The 19,509-nt window shown below is 45.2% G+C and overlaps 1 protein-coding gene across 1 annotated transcript; it reads right to left on the bottom strand.

Moving 5' to 3' along the window:
• Window positions 1-2,245: 2,245 nt before the first annotated feature.
• LOC119655083 (serine protease 28-like) lies at window positions 2,246-13,877 on the bottom strand. Its single transcript, XM_038060781.1, has 5 exons — window positions 13,596-13,877; window positions 8,453-8,562; window positions 8,080-8,392; window positions 7,888-8,011; window positions 2,246-2,621 (listed from the first exon to the last, which is right to left on the bottom strand). Exons 1-5 carry the CDS (start codon window positions 13,740-13,742, stop codon window positions 2,323-2,325), a joined length of 993 nt encoding a protein of 330 aa, XP_037916709.1. The 5' UTR covers window positions 13,743-13,877; the 3' UTR covers window positions 2,246-2,322.
• Between the last annotated feature and the right edge of the window lie 5,632 nt (window positions 13,878-19,509).

The following is a 19,509-nucleotide window of genomic DNA, read 5'->3' as shown; positions in this document are numbered from 1 at the left end:
CCTCTTCCAGCGCAGAACATCAAAATCTTTCGCCGCATCCTTGATGGATGGGATAATGAGTTTTGGGTGATATTGAATATTTGCCCTGCTGTCAACTTCGGCCGGAATGACGTCCGCGTCGCTCTCTTCTATTCTAGTCGTCAGGATGTGTTTTTTGAACCACTTTTTGTCAATTAATCTTATCTGGTGTGGTTATTCCTTTTCTCATTCCCAACGGTCCCTTTGACGATGTGCTGGGAGAACGATAGTTATGACGCTCGTGATCCTGGCATTGTGGTGGCAAATTTCTTACTGAGTTCCGAAGAAACTGATATTGAAGAGAAAGTTGACATCGAGAGATCTAACGATACAGGATGCGGTAGTTTGCGGGTTGTTTATGGAGTGGTTGGCACGTCTGGCGATTGATGTCAGTCACTTTCAATTATGGGGAAAACTACAAAAATTATACAGAGAGAAAAATTCACCTGGGACTCGGAGCGTTGTTCCAAATAGTATATCGGCTGGTTAGACTTGAAGGGCACTCGAGGGCCGAGGTGGACTGGAGGACAGATTTTCTCCTGTGAAAGCAGTCGTGCTGAGACTCTTGTGCTGGAATAAGCCAGGTTGCGAAGCGCATTGCAAGATCTTCTGCGTGAAGATGCTGGTAGACAGGCTCTGGCGTTCCCGGTAGGTGCTTAACGACTCGCAGCGATCGATAGTTTCCTGGAGGAGAAACCCAGAGGACTCCATGTATCACGAGGAAGCTCTTGTTCGAGGGAAACTTCGATGGCAGTATTCTATACGTTTGTTTTTAGGGCTAGAGTGGCGTTCGGCAAGAAGGACGAAGTTGCAGTCGCGCCAATGAGTCCTATGGTATTTTGTTGGAAAGTTTTCGATAGGGCCTGGCGGGAAAGAAGGCTGACATCTTTTGAAAAGACGATGTTGTCGAGATATTCCACATTGCTCATTTGACGAGGTTGATGCATAGTTTTGGGAGAAATATATTAGAAAAAAGTTGTTGGAGATGCTGATCGCGGTCGTCTAAAGCAACGAATATGTTGCCTAGGTAACACCGGGCAAACGGACAGTCCCCAAGTATGTTGGAGCGATTGTGCTGATGACCGGGGGAACTCGAAGAGGCCAAATAGAGTTGCCATTTCCGTCTTTGCAATGCCCTTTCCTGTGATCGGAAATGGGTAGAACGCGATCACGGAGAAGATTTTGCCTCCTGATGGATATAGGTACCAGCTAATGATCCAGGGTTGAGTGAGGGTTCAGACATTTGTGGTGACTTGTAATTCGGGATGTGCTATCTGCCTTTGAAGCGAGGTGGTGCCAGCTGGCCCAATAGTTGGATGATGGCTGAACGATGCACTGCTCATATAAATCACGTAAGGGCTTCCAGGCGGTTTCGCTAACCTTTTAGGAAGCAGTGAAATCAAAGAGCCCGACTTTATTAAGAACTTGATTCGGCTGTTGCGGCGGAATAAATAGAGTAGATATTCTGCTTAGTAGCGCCGACTTCTGCTGAGTTTGCTTTACCAGTTTTCACTGTTGCTGAAGAAGCAAGCCACCTGAACTCCTGTACCTGCGTGCCATATGTTTGGTGATATCATCATTAGCGTGGGTTGGCTGCCGAAGAATTGTGGTGGCTGCTTAGTCGGCTGCTTCCTTCCGGCTTCGAACGATCTCTATATTGCTGTCTGATGCGGGGGTTGGGGCCTGGCTTTCAATCGGCTGCCTGATCAGATATATCAGCTGGGCCATACTGAGCCCAAGGGCTGCAAGCACCTCAGGGTTGACGTTGATTATGCGCAACAACGGCGGAAATGAAAGGCTAGCGGCCTTGAGCACTTTCAACAGTTTACTCCCGCAAGACGGTAGTGTGTCCTGCTGCATCACTTCTTGTCAATCTTGTGGCACCCGACGAGGTTCTACTAGCGCCATTGTTACCAGCATAGTATATCTAGTTTGCCTAGTCATCTTCTTTTCTACCGTCTAACATTTTCTCAGTTTCATGTACACCGAATCCTTAGTGCTTCTGTTCCGTACAGTACAAATTGGTCCTTAAAATTCATATCAATAAGTTACGTTTATACTTCTATTTCACCTCGCTTGTTATTGTTGTTACGCTATGCATTGCTGCTCTTATGGACAATTAGGTGGATTAATAACGCGGGTAGACGGCTATACCTTTAATTTTAAAGACAAAGTTTAATTTTAAATACGAAGTTTCAGTGTAAAAATGTCAACTCTTAGATTTATTATCACAATACTTTTATTTCCTTAAAAAAATATATTTTTTCGTGTTACAAACATTTAACTTGTAAAATAATCGAAAAATTACGTTGAAAACAGTTCAGAGACTACACAAAATATAAATTTAAATATACGATGAAACCGCAGGGAAGCTGATACAAAACCTGTCAATTTTGAAGCAGAATTTGTTTTTAGCAAACTTACTAAATATGCGTAATCATAGGCATATTTTACGAAGCTTTTATATTCATGTAGAGACGTAAATATGCCTGGATGAGTTCCAAATTCTGATGTCCGTGATGCTATCCCTACGACTTTTGAGCCACAAATTAATGGTCCACCGGCATCTTGCCATGTTGGTACATCTCCTTTCGATGGTATTCCTTTGGAAAAGAGAGGAGAATATTCCAAAGTCAAAATACGTCAGGAATTGATTTGAAAATTATTTCAGTGAATACAGAATATGGGTGAATATCCTTTTTTGCTATAAAAATGTAAATTACCGAAAATTTCAATAATGAAAAGAAGTACAGTTTAAGGTTTTGTTTACAAAACAAAACCCTATTAAGATCGGTTCAGTGTCTGTCTGTCTGCCTGTTTTTCAGGAGTTGGAAATCTACAAAAGACATGGTCTGGACACACTAGCATGTGGGATTTTTACCCACTAAAACCACCACCGACGGGGTGACAAATATTCCATCATCTGAGACAGTCCTGAAGGCAGAGCATACCCCCAGGGCTGCCCTCCTGTAGACTACACTCAGTTTGTTAGTGTTAACTGACATCCGCAACGCCTCCCTCAAAACCGGAGTCGCATAGAGTATGCCGGGGGTATGACGTGGGCCTCCCACGTTCGGCACCATCCTCGCCAGGGCCATACTAGCAGTGGATGATTTATCGCAAACATACTGCACGTGTTGCCTATAGCTGATCTCCCCGTCTATCACCATCCACAAGTATTTGATGGTCGGCTTGGAGGTGATGATATGATTCCCAATTCTAATACAGGCGTAATTTCTCTTCCAGCGCTTAGTGATGAGGACCGCAAGTGTCAGCGCAGAGCTCTATAGCCAACTTTTGACAGCACTGATTGCCTCGCTTGAGTATAACTCAGCATCTTCGAGAGATGCTTTGCGACAACAACCAGCGCTTTGTCGTCAGCGTAACCCACCACTGTGGCCTCCCTCGGAAAGAGAAGATTGAATTCATCGTTGAACATGATGTTCCATAGTAGTGGGCCCAATACGGAGGCCTGCGGGACACGCGCGGAAAAGGTAGTCCTGGGGTCCCTCATCAGTGTCATACCACAGCCCCCTTCAGTTAAATAAATATCGACGATAGCAGCGAACTAGGTGGGAATACCAACCTTGGTATTAGATTCCAATTGGCCGAATTGAATGCATTTTTCACATCCAGGGTTACTATAAGGCAATATTTGCTGGTACTCCCTTTTCCGTTAATTGCATCTTCGGCGAAGCCAGTAACCAATGTGATGACATTAATGGTTGATCTGGCAGAACCCAAACTGCCAATCTGAAAGGCCGCCTTGGCTCTTAACAACCGGGAGTAATCTATTATAGGTTACCCGCTCTAAAATTTTCCCCACAGTGTCCAATAGACATATGGGTCTGTATGAGGATGGTTCACCTGGAGGTTTACAAAGTTCAGGCAGAAGTACTAACATCTGCCAGCCAGTTCACCATTCCACCTTCTTGGGAATAAGCACTTCTTAGGCATGGACGCGTCACATGCTCTGGCGATGCATTGGGCCACATCGACGGCGTTTTCCGTAGAGACGCCTGCTTCATCAGGTTGATCTAACCACACCTCTATCAAGGTCTGCTCATCCAAAGCTTCTACAGACCAGCCTGAATCTTTCTCGGTTTCGGGCATGATGGTCTTCGGGCCGGTGACTCCACCCATAGCGCAAAGAGGATAGCCTGGTGATCGCTGTGGGTGTAGTCCTTGCTGGCGCACAAGGCATACCACGCACCAGCGCCGAGCTGACAAAGGCAACCGAACTTGACCCTCTTTTCTGAAAAGTGTTCACAGTACCTTCATTAGCCAAAACTATGTCCATCTGTGCAAGAGCCTCTAATAAACTGCGTCCCCTGGCATTCGATTGAATGGCTCAGCGTTGAAATCACCAGCAATTATCTTTGGATTTCGTCCCCTTGCGCCGAGAACAAGATTGTCAAGTATTTGCTCAAATTCAAACAGTGTCAGACTTGGTGGGGCGAAGCAGCTGTATACATGTACACCACTTATTTTTGCCCACACAAAGTCACTGGTTGTCTGACTTGCCATACATTGTATGGCGTGTCGACCGCAAGTCCATATCGCCCTCCCCTCGTAGAATCTGTGACCCATATGCCACCGTGACGGTTTCTGTGCGGCTCACTTGTGATGACGATTTCCATCTCAGATTCGAACGTGGTCTGCTGAAATAAATCCTGGGCGACCCTGCAATGATTGAGGTTTATTTGAATAGACCTCATTTTCTCATTGCAGTGAGCGCCTTCCTAAATTGCGGACATTTACTACTTCCGGCAATATGCCGGTTATCCTGTCCCTGTTTTACTTCGCACAATAAGCATTTGGGTCCCTAGTGCATCCTCAGGTAATATGGCCTTTCTCCCCACACCTTCTGCATCGATCGGATCTACCAATGCTGCTGGTGCATGCCTTCGCGAAGTGCCCAAACACAAGGCATTTAAAGTACCTCCTTAGTGAAGTTTGTTCTCTTAAACGGCAGGCAACCCATCCAATCTGAACCCTTCAGGGCGTATTGTGGCCGTTTGAGTACCACCATAGGATTTCGTAAGCCCACAACAAACTCCTCGGTAAGTTCTTTCAACTTGAATTGCTCCTTTCGATGTCACTTCATCGAGGTCCTTACATTGTATGCAGATCTCATGCTTGCAGTTTTGCCTACCCTGGATCTTTTCAGCTCGAACATGAAATCCCCTTTCTGGGTTTTTCGCATTCGGTTTACATTTCCGCTCAGATCTTTTAGGCCGGCATCAGCTTTGACCTTTTTGAGTATCTCCACGTAGGACAGATTGCCTTTACTGGAGATAACGATCGCATTTGGACGAGCTCGCACTTTTGCTTTTAGTCCATCCATCGTTTTCGTTCGTCTTGGGCTTCGCAACGCTGGTCAACTTTTCTACATAAATTGTACGCTTTCCTTCTTCTGAGCTGTTGGTGCTGGTTTTCAGAATGTCCTGTCCGCCTTTTTTTGCCTTAGGAGCCTGCTGATTGTTTGGAGGATTTCCCTCTTTTCCACGTACTCCTTTATTTCGCCGTGATTCAATGGTGGCAGGGATAGGCGTCACTTGGGTCGCTTATGACACAACAAGGTTCGGCGTATCTTTAGTATTCTTTTCCTCCATTTGCTATCTATTATAGAGGACTCTAATATCCCTCTTTATAGCTTGGGGTACGTTGTGCTTGTCCTTGATAAATTCGAACAGCTCAACTTTTTTTGCCCCAAGCTGGGTTAACGGTAATTACTCCGGATCAGGAATCTGCTCCCCATAAGCCCCGACAGGATTACTCCTTTTATAGGCACCTTCACTTATGTTGTCTATTGACCTTGCCTGTACCTTATCCTTTACCGTCTTTTATATTGGTGGAGATCTCATAGTTGACGAGCTTCTTTTGAATGGATCCTTCTCTTGGTTCTGTTGTCGTAAATCTTGAACACATGCGGCGGGTATTATCACAGTTTTTGTCGTCCAATGATCTGCCTTCGGTTCAACTTTATTTGGTCTTGTTACCGGTGTTCTTGGTAAGGTCGTACTTCGCTTGAACACCTCCTTGCCCAGATCCAAATCATTTGTAACATTATATGCCAAGGTGGCCAAGTTGTCCACCACCGAGGCTTTGTGGTTGAGGGATATCAACGACCGGAAGCCTGCTTACTCATTCCCAGAAGCAGCCGGTACTGGGGATTCCGAGCCCCTGTACCGTAAGTTTCCTCCTTCTCTCGTCTTCCATGGTGGTTTTATATTCTGAATATCCTTTCCATAGCCATTTTGGTCCACGCACTAGAGTCCACTAGTCCATGCACAGTCAGAAAAGAAAAGTGCATGAATACATATTTGCATATCAACAGGTATGCCCCAATCCGCCAGCTGGGTTCGCGCCTGATAGGAGATCTGGCCACCCCATCTGGCCGTCTGTCTGTCAGTCTGTAACACCCGGTTTACTTAGAAACGGCTAAAGTGATTGTTGTCACGAAATTTGGTGAAAACATGTGGTGCGTGTGCCCCTTTACATGCAACGAGTGTCGCCATTTTGTGTCAAATTTGAAGGGATGCTTTCCATACATGCGAATCTGGGGTATCAAATGGAAGGGCTAGAAAAGTACTTTCCGAAGCTGAACTTATCTCTGATATAGACTAAAACATTTGGGAGTGAGGACTGTGTGCCCCACAATGTGAAACAGGACTTGTTCTCAGAACCTATTGAATCGAAAAATCTGAAAAAAATCACAGTGATGCACCTTAGTTTCGTCCCAGAATTACAAAATTGGCATTAGTATAGGCAATAGCATAGGACATAGTTCTCAAAAGTTTGAAGGCAATCCAACTATTATTAACAAAGTTAAAGAAGGCCAAGTTTCCCATCTGCTCCAAGTGAACTTATATTAACGACGTGGTTGTTAATTTTTTAAGCCAACTGCAGAACGGGGCAGTGAGAGGGCAGAGATCACTTAAATTGAAGGAAGGGTGTTATCAGAAACTACCTATCAGAAAAGTCATGAAAAAAATCATGACGATACCTCTATATGGCATCTAGGCTCCGAAATATCCCCCGATACCAGCATCTGAAGGGTAGAAAAAAATTGTAATTTTTCTAAAAGGAGACTAAATAGATTTTTAAAATTCACTGCTAACCCCCTTAAGTTTATCATAAATCCGTAATTCATATAGATTTTATATGGAGCAGCTTAGTGGAAAGTTTGGTTGAATTCGTACCATTATTAACAAAGTCATAGTAGGTCAAATATTCCTCTTTTGCATAAAATTAGTACTTCCCAAGCAGATGAAAGATCAACAAAATCTTTCATATCTGCAGGACTAAGCTTCCGTTTTCCCGACTTGTTTAAATTGCTTTACTGTCTGTCAGTTCGTCTGTATATCACACGCACTTCTCAGAAATGGTAATACCAAAGAAATGATGATACCTCAGAGATGATGATACCTCCTGATAAAAAACGTGCAAAAAATTTGAATTGGAAACTAACACGCGTGCGGAGGATGACATCGTTTTGCATGGAGCTGAAGGAGGGAGAGGTCTCAAAACAAGCCAACGAGAGACGTAATTTTTTTTTAACGGAATACAGAATGTGGGGTATCACATTAAAGGTATCCAGTAAAACTTTCTCAAACAGTGTCAATTTGGACATCAGTTACAAGGTGAAGGAGCCGAGGCGGTTAGAAGAGGTCACCTAAATCAGTTGAGATGCTTCGTCACCATTAGAATTGGGGAAGATTCGGCCGATCCTAGTGGAGACCTGGGAATAGTTGAGATAGTCCTCTCATAGTCAAGGCCACTGGGGAGACAAGAGACAAGTAAGTGCCTGATTTTAATTTTCGATGCCATTTTCTACCACTAAATCTTTGAAATAATTGAACCCACCTGCGCAGTATTTGTCAGGATAAAGAGCTTTCCTTTTTTCAGTATACGCTTCTTCACATAAAGATTCATTTTCAATTTCAATTGATGTAGCGGTTAAGCGTGTAAGAGGCATCCCCGTGTCATTCTGAAATGAAACAATATTGGGGTCGAATTATACATGTATATATAGAAAAGTTAAAAAGTATATCAAACCTCTGTGAGGAACCCAATGAAAGTGCACTTCGTCCCAACAGGTACTTTTTCAAAGCTGACGAACAACTTATCACTTGAAGGCTCATCTTTGCTTGGACTGCCTGCTTCTGGCAGAATCTCTGTAGCATTATATATAAGTAATGGTTTAAATGATATCATGAACGCCAAGTCCGCCCTCCTTGTAAATGCAAAGAAATCTGGATGATGGACAACATAGCGTATAAGTCGTGGCTCAAATTGTTCATACATATCACATCCCTTTCGTAGTCCATACAGAACCACATATGTACGCGGAGACAATTTGACGTTGCCCCTGTGAAGAATTAGAGGAATTCTAAAGGAGAACATTTCTATAAATTTAATACACAGTTACCATCTATCAAATAAGCAAGTCGCAGCAGTCAGAACAGTTATTGTGTTCAGGATGATACCCAGACACTTAGCATGCAAATCCTTCTTGAGATGGTGGACATATAGGCTTACCTATGAAAGCAGAAAAGTGTGAACGGGATTGCAGAATTTTCCATTGTAAATATGTTTGCTTGTTCGTGTGGAAAGGGAAAAAGTTTGGGTTCTTACCCTGTATCACGGCCCCAGCAAATAGCAGGCCCTTAAGTCAGCTAAAGTATAATAACAACCATCTTGGAGGAAACGGGTAAGGAACTTCCATAAATTTTGTGGTAGAATCGCCTGAAAGTTTTAGGGATTTGGAAAGCTCTATTTGCATCTCTATTGCCATGGTCTTATTGGTTAAGACATCATCCACACAGCAGAGCCTAGGTTATAGGGTCCCAAGGGGTGCTTTCTGTGAGACCCGTCGCTACAACAAGAGAGAAGGAAAATTGGCACCTTTTTCTGGCTATGGCTACTCACGTTCGAAGCATCTCACCCGAGCTCAACCTATAAACCGCACCTTAGCTGCTTTGGGTGGCTCAGAAATAAACGACAAACTATAGCGCAAAAACAATCAGCGGGTCGGGAACACAGCAACGAATTTCCATCCTCAAATTATTTTCGCCAATCATGGCGGTACAATCGGGTCGGGTGAGTCCTTGAAGAAAGTCGTTTCTACTGGACAACCGACTACGTTGCAAAGCCCGTCAAGCGTCGAAGATTCGCTAAGAATTATGCAGAGAAAAGCAGGCCCTTCACCTATGGACCAACTCGCTCCTGAAAAACAAACCTCTCATTATCACAATGCCATGTATCACCCTGCCATCCGTGCCCATCGTTGATGTGCTACATACCAGTAACTCAATTCCGAAGCATTTCCACCAACCCGGGTCGAAAAAATGGGCAACAAAGGAATCGTCGTATTCCGATGGATGATACCTCGTTGGAGAGAGGAGGCGGCCCAGATTCAGAAAATGCAAGAATTTTGGCGCTAGGACGTCGGGAACGTGAGATATTATCGAAAATCCGCAGCTTGGGAGCCCCACGGAAAATCGAAAAAAATTGAAAATTTCCACCACCCCCGGGTTGTAAAAAGGGGCCGGGATTCACAGTGTTTGTTTAACACAGTGGGCAACTTTAACAGTTCAAACAGGAATGTTAGGATTATTGAGTTGAAGATCAGCTTTATAGTCAGTGGTCCTGGTAGACATGAGCTTGACCTGTTCCTAATCATTTAGAATTTTCAAATAGCAGATGTGAAACCTTTTTTGTGAAGGCATTTTTTCACACTTCGACGTTTTCCAATCGGCCAGGCATGATCCTGAACGGAGTTCCTCATACCTTGCCAGAAGCACCGCGATACTGCTCTCTGATAAACAAAAGATAACTTCTCATTACCGCCAATGTCTTCGAATGCCCAGAGCTAATTACCACTGGCAGACCACATACCTTGCCGAAAGTAATATTTCCAATTTTGGACTGGCGTACCGTAACTGGGATAAGTCAGCTAAGTTAAACTCTCATGGAAAACCGAGTAAAACTTTTACGAACTCCAGGGTTGAGTCAGCACAGAGTCTCTTGAAAATATATCCAGAAAAACCGGAGAGAATTGCAGGTTTCTGCCAACGTTTCATCCCGAAAAGTGATGCAAGGGGAATTGGAACAGTCCGGGAGCCGTGATCACCAGCGAAAAATCGAGAGCTGCTCCTTTTTCCTCTTGAAAGCACTTGATACGGATACCCTCTATCCAGCGCTGAAAGAGGGTAGAGTACTGAAGCAACCTTTAAGGAATAGTTTTCTAGTATGTCTTATTCTGGGCTACATGGCCAGCTCTTGACAAAGGATGACTGATTGGAGACCGATTGGAGACAGATCAGCCTAACATAATTTTCGGTGAAATGTTTAGAGAGATTATTTGAACCTCACATCCACGAGAAGATATAATGGGCAGGTTCAGGTGTAAAGGGAAATGAAATCTCGCCATCCATCACATACACTAACGGTAAATGATTTTGAGATAATCCATTAGATGAGAGTGTCAGCAGCTTAGTCCCTCCTCAACCTCATACCATGTACACAGCAGCCAGCAACATCGACATAATTCCGAATCCCGTAATTCCCCCATTTCTTGAAACCGTCTCTGGCGACGGTGACCATGGTGCCATCATCCATGATACCTTGGTTAAGCTATTCGCTCGATGCCCCTCATAGTACGAATATAAGCTGGAGGTACATCTCCCTGCTCTGAAACCGAACTGTCTTAAGGATAAATCTCCGGAGGCGCGTATCGCACCAAAAAATGTGTTTTAAGAAAAATGCCCTCTTTCACGCCAGCTTCGAATGTGACGAGCAGTTGATCAGGTCAATATTATAACAGTATATTTTTGCCTCAGTTGGGGCAACAACGGATCTTGAAGCCTCGTTGTTTTTCATAGAAAGGATTGCCTAACCAAGTCTCCATGGTTCCCCATCGACTAGATCCTGTCAGTTCTGTTTATCTGCAGAGTCTCCTTTTGGCCTGTCATTGTACTACATGCCTCCCCCTGGTCGGGATGTGCAGAGAATAATGCCCTGACAGTATCTGCTCAGCCTTAAGTGAACAGGATTTCCGCCGGTCCTCGAGTTTTCCGGTTACCAGTTTATAACCGAGCCTCCATGGTTCCTCATTCACCTCCTCGACTAGGTCTCGTTAGTAGCGGGTTTTGCTTTTGTTTATCGTGCTGCGGAGTTTCCTTTTTTTGAATTTGACTTTCCTTTTGGAATTCGGAAAATTCTCGCCGCCAACCAGTACGTAGACGAATGTTACGTCTCGATGCGCTCTTGGGCATGGAAACTCAGTTGGCTGTGGTTATCTGGTTCATAGCTAAGTGCCTTCCATCGCCTTTGACCTTCGCGTCGTACCAGGCACAAAAAAAAGTATCGAGGTGGCGCCCACTGAAAGGTGGTGTCAACTACGTCGAAAGTCGTATATTGGCTGTCTCTTGCCGAAAGGTCTTTCAGAGATCGCCATCCGTCCATCAATGATACCAGTCATTCTGGTGCGAAAATTATGGCCAGAACGCTTCCTTCGCAGCTTGGGGACCTCATCGCTGCTGCAGATATACATTTTTTAAATTACAAACCCTACCATTCCGTGAATTCGTTTCCTTCTGCAGTCCTCGCGAAGCATGCCTATTTTCCTCTTCCTCAATCGAGACGTACCTTCTCCCGTGCCCATGACAGCGTCTTCAAGAACATCAAGCCTGTGCCGAAAGTCCGGCATCGTTGCTTTTGGTGTTAGAGCGTTACCACTAAGCACCCAAACCAGACAAAGTACATTCCTCAACCTTGAGCAAGAACCCTAAGGCGAGTGTGCGCCGAATGCAGATGGTAGCGGAACCAGATAAGTCAAGGTGCCATGAAGATGCATCTCTATTCAGGTACTGTTCAGTGATAAGCACTAGATAAGTCAGGGTGCCATGAAGCAGGATCCCTATTCGGATACTGTCCAGTGATGAGCAGTAGATCAGCTTTAAACTCCACAACAAACTGCGAAGCGGCTGTCCTTCGGTGCATGTTGATCCGGATCATGTTTATCCCCTCCTAGCTCTTTCCAATTCTGCTTTGAACATCACTCTGAGAAGGCGGCATGTGCAACGTCCTCATCAGGCGACGAACCGTGGAACGCAACTCTTGTTTTCATTGCAGATACTCGGTTTATGTCATACCTGGCCGCATTTGAGGCATACCGCCTTTTGATTCAGGTCCCGGTTAGGTTGCAGACGGGTGCCCATAATCTAAGCATCTGAAACACTTGGTGGGGGCGGCCCGAATTCGTGTCCTACATTCTATCCAACTAATTCTGATTTTCCCGCTGTTGAGAAAGTTTCTCACGTATTATTTAGCACCTTCCACCGCAGCGAGTTTTTGCTCTCGGAAATTCGCAGAGGTGATGCCAATTCGCTTCATAGAGTGTACTTCTGTTTGTTGTCTTCGGACCTTATTCGAGGAGGACTCTACCACCGTTCGTTTTCCGATTGGATGATGCTTTTGCCCCGCTGTCTTCGGGCTTGATCTTACAACAGACTTCCGCAAAGGTGTTGCTTTTTATCCGCCTGATAAGCAGAGCTAGCACTCTAGTCTTCCTTTATCTCCTCGTCCTTTGTTTTGCTGATCCACCATCCATGTCTGCTTTTAATTTAGGCGGAGATTTTTCTGCCAGTGCAGCGTTTAGTTGCATTTCGATTTCTTCTTTTGAGTTGAAGTCTCCTCTAGATGCGCCTACCTCCTTTCACTTTTCGCCAGTTTGCTTTGCAACAGGCTCGCCTTGGTCTCAGAGGAGGGCTCGTCGCTTCTGGTTTTCATGCATCTTCTATTGCTCTTCATATCCACCCGTAGAAAGAAGTTCTTCGAGCTCTATACAGTCGTTTTTTTACGCCTTTATTGACATCTTTCTGTTTCACTGTTTTAAAAAAATAGCCACCTCCTTATCCATTCCTATGTCAATTTTCATTTTTTTTCTCCATGGAAGTTTTACCAACAAATTGTGTGGAAGGGAGCGGGCCGAAATAGTCCAGAACGGAACAAAGGCTCTACCCTAGTTCCCTGAGGCTTGATTTAAGCTTATCTGATTCTTTGACCCAAGGGCGGATCAGCGCTCGCCGTCTACTAATACCGGTTAAATGCATACTACCTGACCAGGGTTCAGAGGGGTCAGCTGATGATATACACTCTAATTATCACCTTGGCAGACCTAGATTCGAATCAGCCTGTCAGCTTCGGCAAAGAGTTGTCGACGATTCCGGAGACTTCCTGTGTATCGGTCATTAGCAGTTTGCTCATCACCAAGAATCTTTCTCGAGGTTACTACCTAGGAGATTAGTATAATGCCAGCTCTTGCGTCAGAGCTGCTTGCTCGGGCATCCCGGTGAAGCCACTCGCTGTAACTCGTTTTGTGGAGTTCAAAAAATTAATTTTCGCCGGAACGATACTACATAGATCGTTAAAAAACAACTTAAACTCATTAAATCAATTGCAATACGTTCACTTGTAGTCTACCCACCCTGCATGGTTAAGGTTTTGTAATAGACTCTCTTCATTAAGGAATCTATGGTCTATGACAATAAACATTTCATTCTACTTACAAGAAAGGGAAACTCATTTTGATGAAGCGGAGTTCTGCACCCACTGTCCTTTTCCTTCCTCAAATAATACGGGTTGAATGCCTCAGAAGGCAAAATTTCACTTATACAAAATAAATACAGAATAAATGAATGGAAAACTACCTTCATTTATAATAAAACGTTAGCGAATTTGTTTTTGCTTTTTTAGGATAATAATCTAGAATAAAAAAAAAATATACAGAAAGAATGAATCTAGGTTTGAACTTTCAGTTGCCAAAATTCTTCGAAAGTGTCAAGGGTTAGGTGGAATAAAACAAAGCGCCTACTGTTAGAATAAAAATTTAAAATTCATCGGAACAATTTTTTTAAAAAATTGTATGATGTTACCAACCAAAGCGATCCAACCATTACAGCATCATCTTCCATTACCGCATCAAGAAGCATCACCTCATTACCAAGCATCACCGCATTACCAAGCATCACCGCAGTACCAAACATCACCGCATTACCTAGCATCATCTCATTACCTGGCATCATCCCATTACAAAAGCAATGTTGTAATATAGCATCACCTAACATTAGCGCCATTCATAGTACGTCTCGCAGGCAGTTGTCGAATCGATGCTTAGTATCGTCGATCTTACTTTAGGTTGGTTACGGTGAATGTGACGGGACATTGGGGGGTGAGTGGCTCAGTGAACTGGAGAGCAAGAGATATCGCCAACCACTGCAAGTGCCGTCACTACATTAGAATTATGACGAGGAGGAACGTTCACGGACCTTCCATTCAGGAATAGCCCGAAATAAACAACCACGCTTCTGTGCTAGCCAGGGTCGGGAATACGGGGGAGGGGTCCTCTGAGCGCTTTTGACAAACACACAGCACAAGAACCCTGCGAACTCGAGATTTTCAAATTTTGATTGCTCGAATCAAATGGCGGACGAGATTCACTAATTCACAATAATTCACTTAAACCAACTTTTGGAAACGTGTCAAAAAGAACACCGCATCTTCCCGCGATGCCTAGCACTCCTCCCCAACGGAAACTCCCAAAATCGTTTGCCACAACGTCCCTTCGCAGTGTTCCCGGTGCCAAATCATAAACTTCTCCTTAAACTCTCTGTCTATCTCACCCGCCAGTCCAGCTGTTCAACCATCCTCATGCCGCTACGTTCGCCTTGAACTCTGTTGAGTTCATGTTGCACCAACATGCCCGCGCGCTTGCGGATGCGGCAAATCATTTCCCTATGTCAAGATTAATTCGCCCGAATGCGTTCAATAATGTGCAATCTGCGGCGACCATTAGGGTAATTGCACATTATAAAATGCATTATTTGAGCAAATTAATTCAGAAAGAGACGAATGAGATTCCACTCCTATCGCGGAGCCGCGGTCACTACAGGGCAGCTGAGTTTCCGAGACCCGCTCGAGGAAAGAGAGCTGAAGACCGGTGAGACAATCACTGCAGATAGGCGGCTGAGTATCGGCGTGCTTCCGAGGAAAGGCAGGCAAAGATCCAGACGTGAGTTAGCCCTTAAGGTCTTTCGGGTGAACAAAGCCCAAGGTACGACCGTCCATGTCCTCCAACTCCTATTGAACCGTTCCGACTCTACCGATGACCTTGGCTTTCACGAACTTTCGATCCAATTGGGCATTGTACCGCTTTTCTGCACTGTTTAAGTTGAAGAGCCGCTTATTCACGATATCTCCAACCTGAAATTTACGAGCTTGGGATCGCAAGTTGTAACCCCTTTTTGTGTCTGTCTTGCTTGGAGGATGCGCCTCTGAACCTCTGCTCTCAGAATAGCAATATCCTGAGAACAGACCTCCAAGCTCGCATCATGCAAGGCGTTCAGCCGTCGTAAAAGGGCTTAGGTACTCCCATGGGTGACCATGATCTGCTCAAAAACGACGTGATAAGGGGAAGTTCCTATCAAGACATGTTTCGCTAAACATCCCAATCTCTTTGATCAGGACCGATATAAGCGCGTATAGCAGCCAACATTAAGCGATTTACTCTCTCTGAGGCTTCATCCCCACGAAGAAGAAAAAATATTTAGTTTTCTCCAAATTCTGAAACGAAGAGATAGCCTTTTCACATAAAGTTAGGGAAGGACACTGACTAGGACTGACTAGGCTGACCTTGACCAATGTGCGAGGCCAGATAAAAGCAGCAGGGTCACTCTCAAGACCATTCGACATCACAACGGTCTATGACAAGGGAATGCCCTGTCATGGGTCCTATTTAACCTGGCCCTCAAGAAAGTGATCCGTGATGCTGTGGTAAATGCAAGAGGCGCTCCAATATGCCCATTCTGTCTGTCCGACCAGGAGGATCATCGAGGTGAGTAAGGCTTCATCCTGCTGACTTGTTGGTAAAACTTCCGTGCCTGGTGAGGTTGCTCCCTGTACTTTTCTAGTTCACAGACCTGTTGGTTCTCCCAGGTTTCCTTTTTCCGGCAGTGAAGTCATTTCTCCGCTCGACGGAGTTTGTGATAAGTCTCTGCGCGTGTCTGCGTTCTTTGAGAATGCAACATTACTCGGTATGCGGCATTCTTCTGTTCCGTTGCTAGCTTACATTCATCGTCAAACCAGCCGTTTCGACTCTTTTTGCGGCTGGGGCCAAGTATGTTTGTGGCCGTATTTATGATAACGTTCTTCGGGTGATTGTGAAGATCATTTGTTGATACTTCATCACCCGGATCTCTGTTGACTGCGGTTATTGTGGCATCCATTTCACTCTTATAGGCGTTGCGGGGGCTGTGTTGTGGATGACTTCAGTGTTCACTCTCACCTGATTGTCAGAGAGGATTCTAGACGGTGTTGTTATTCAAGCTCGGAGCACGATGTCAACAAGATAGTGATCCGAGTGTATGTTGCCCCCCCCCATATGTTTTGACATTCATCAAGGCTGAGAGGTTGGCGTTCGATCAGCATGAGGTCAATTTGATTGAAAGTGGTCCCGTCTGGAGAGGCTCACGTTTGCTTGGGGACCGCTTTCCGCGTAAACCAGTCCGTTACCATTGGTATCCCCTATGCTCCGTCCCTACTTGACTGTTAAAATCGCCAAGTATGATTTTGGTATCATATCTGGGGCAGGCTTCGAGGGTTCGTTCTACTGGCTCGTAGAAGGTATCCATCTCCGCCTCTGCAGTCTCCTCTGTTGAGAATGAACGTTAACGAGGCTTATATTTCTAAATTTGCCTCGTAAGCGCAGAGTACATAGCCTTCTGCTTGCGTTTTTAAGCCGATAACAGTAGGTTTCATTTTTTGGCTGACTAAGAAACCTACTCCGAGCACAAGGTTTACCAGATGGCCACTGTAATATATGGTATAATGACTCTTCTCCAAGAAATGGGTCCCTACCCAACGCATTTCGTGTAACGCTGTTACATATATTGGAAAAGCGCACAGGGTAGCTGCTTGGCAGCTCCTTCTCTGTACAGGGAGCCTACGTTCCATGAGAAAATGCACAAATCGTTATTCCGTTGTCGTTGCCGGGTTCGTCGTTGAATTATCAGTTCAGTCCGAGGGTCCTGTAGTGGCTTCGTAACAAGTTGTTTTTCGTGTAGGGTCAGCCGTACCCAACCCCCAATTTGGAGGACCTGTTGGTACAATTTGTTCCTTTTTTAGGCGCGGGAGAGTCGCCTTCATTCTTCTCCGTCTGCAGCTTTTCGTTAAGAAAGAGCTTCCAGCGGTCACCACGTGGAGGTGGAGATAAGGTTTGGTAGTTGAGCTGTTCGTGTTGGTTCAGCAGGCGTTCCCTAGGTTTAATGTTCCATCGCGGGTACCAATCCACGTTTTGCCCTTGGGCCTATACTACCCTCTGACCATCAGTATAGGTTCCATAAAGCCAGATCCACCATTGATGCCATGAACTTGGTTACTGGCTTGGCCGAAGATGCAATTCACGGAAGGTCAGCAAATATTGCGTGGTAGTAACCCTGGAGTAACTAGCAAAAGAGGTATGCTCAGAAGCTAGGCTAAGATGGGCAGTGGGAACTTTTAAACCACTGAAATCTCCCGGAGTAGATGGCATTTTCCCAGCGCTTATTTAGAGAGGCCTAGAAATTATCTTAGAGTCTCTTCTGAGGGTGGCAAGGGGGAGTATAGCACTGGGATACATACCAAAGGCATGGAGACGGGCAAAAGTGCTCTTTATTCTAAAAGCGGGTAAAAAGGGAGCCTTTTCTCCCTAAATCTTTCAGAGCAATTTGCCTAACATCGTTCGCACTCAAAACGGTCATAGAAAACTATGTTAGAACTAACGTTCTAAAGCGTAATCCCCTACATCACTGTCAGCACGCTTACCGGGCAGGACGGTCAGCTGAAACTGCTCTGTATCAGCTGACAGAGGTATTACGGGATGCCATAGAAACAAAAGAAATTGGGCTGTGCGCGTTTTTCGAAGGAGCGACAACATATTGCACAAAGAGATAAAGATGCTCTGAGCCGCAAAGGAGTGGGAAACACCTCGGCATTCTGGATGGGCAAAATGCTAGAAAGCAGGCAAATAGAGCACTCAAGGCTGTCCACAGGATGGGGTAGTATCGTCGCTGATGTGGAGTATGTTAGGTGACGAACTCCTGGACGTGTTAACAAATACTGAAATATAAGTCCAGGGTTACGCGGACGATATTGTCTTAATCCGTAGGGGCGAATATGAAGATACCCTGGACATGATATGATATGGAGGTGAAACGAGAAACAGAGGTCAAATATTTGGGAATTACGCTAAACTAAAAATTACTGTGGAAGACACATGTCGGAAACATTTGTCGGAAAGCCACGAGGGCTCTGATGACTTGCAGATCCATAGCAGGAAAAAAATGGGGTTGCAGCCCGAAGATACTACTTTGGATATATACTGCAATAGTAAGGCCAATGATTACCTATGGAGCGGTAATCTGTGCAGAAAGAACCGAACTCAGCACACAAGCCAGGGAATTACATAGGCTCCAAAGGCTGGATTGCGTGTGTATCAGTCGGGTAATGAGGACATGCACAACGGCATCCCTGAAGGTTCTTCTGAGATTAACCGCCCCCCCCCCCCATCTGCACATACAAATGCAGACAAGGAAGGCAATATTCAGGATGGCCGGTAGTATGAGAGAGGTGGGGAGCTGCCTAAATCGAAGGAAGATTGATATTCTTTCTAGGCAGTATGCCGAATTACTGATACCAAGGGATAACATGACAACGAGGTTTCACTTCGATAAGAAGTTTGAAACACGTTGGAGTAACAAGGCAAACTGGGAGAGCGTGACTGCGACATACGGCTTAAACCAGCAACTGATTACTTGGTACACTGAGGGATCCCTCACAGCAGAGGGAGCAGGTGCCGGTGTCATTGGTCCAAGGAAAATGTTCTTTGAGCCAATGCGCAGGCACACTAGCATATTCCAGGCGGAAATATATGCCATAGACAAATGTGCCTTCTTTAATCTGCAAAGGAACTATAGGGGCAGAACATAGCTATTCTCACCGACAGCCAAGAAGCGATCAAGGCACTTAGGTCCAATGAGGTGAACTCTAAACTGGTATGGGAATGCCTTGAAAGACTGAATACACTCGGCTCGTCCAACAAGGTCTGGATACTTTGGGTTCCAGGCCATGCTGGGTTGGAAGGAAACGAGGCACCGGACGAACTAGCCACGAAGGGAGCAGGTACGCCTTTATGCGGGTCAGAACCCTTCTGTGGAATCGGAAATGGTTTCATGATTATGAATCTAAGAAATGAAGAGGAACGGTGGAGGGAACTATACTGGCCGAACTACCAAGGATGGAGCAGTCCAGGGTGCTTATTGGGGGATACCAACCCATGCGGTCATTGTCGGCTGAACTATCACCTAGGGAAGCTGGGGATATCTACGGACACTGCCTGCAGGTTTTGCGAGGAGGAGGACGAAACCTCCATACACGTCCTGGGACAGT

Source organism: Hermetia illucens, chromosome 4 (genome assembly GCF_905115235.1).
Source record: "Hermetia illucens chromosome 4, iHerIll2.2.curated.20191125, whole genome shotgun sequence".
Taxonomy (NCBI): Eukaryota; Metazoa; Arthropoda; class Insecta; order Diptera; family Stratiomyidae; genus Hermetia; species Hermetia illucens.
The sequence above is the reverse complement of the archived record's forward strand: the minus strand, read 5'-3'. Positions and strand labels throughout refer to the sequence as shown.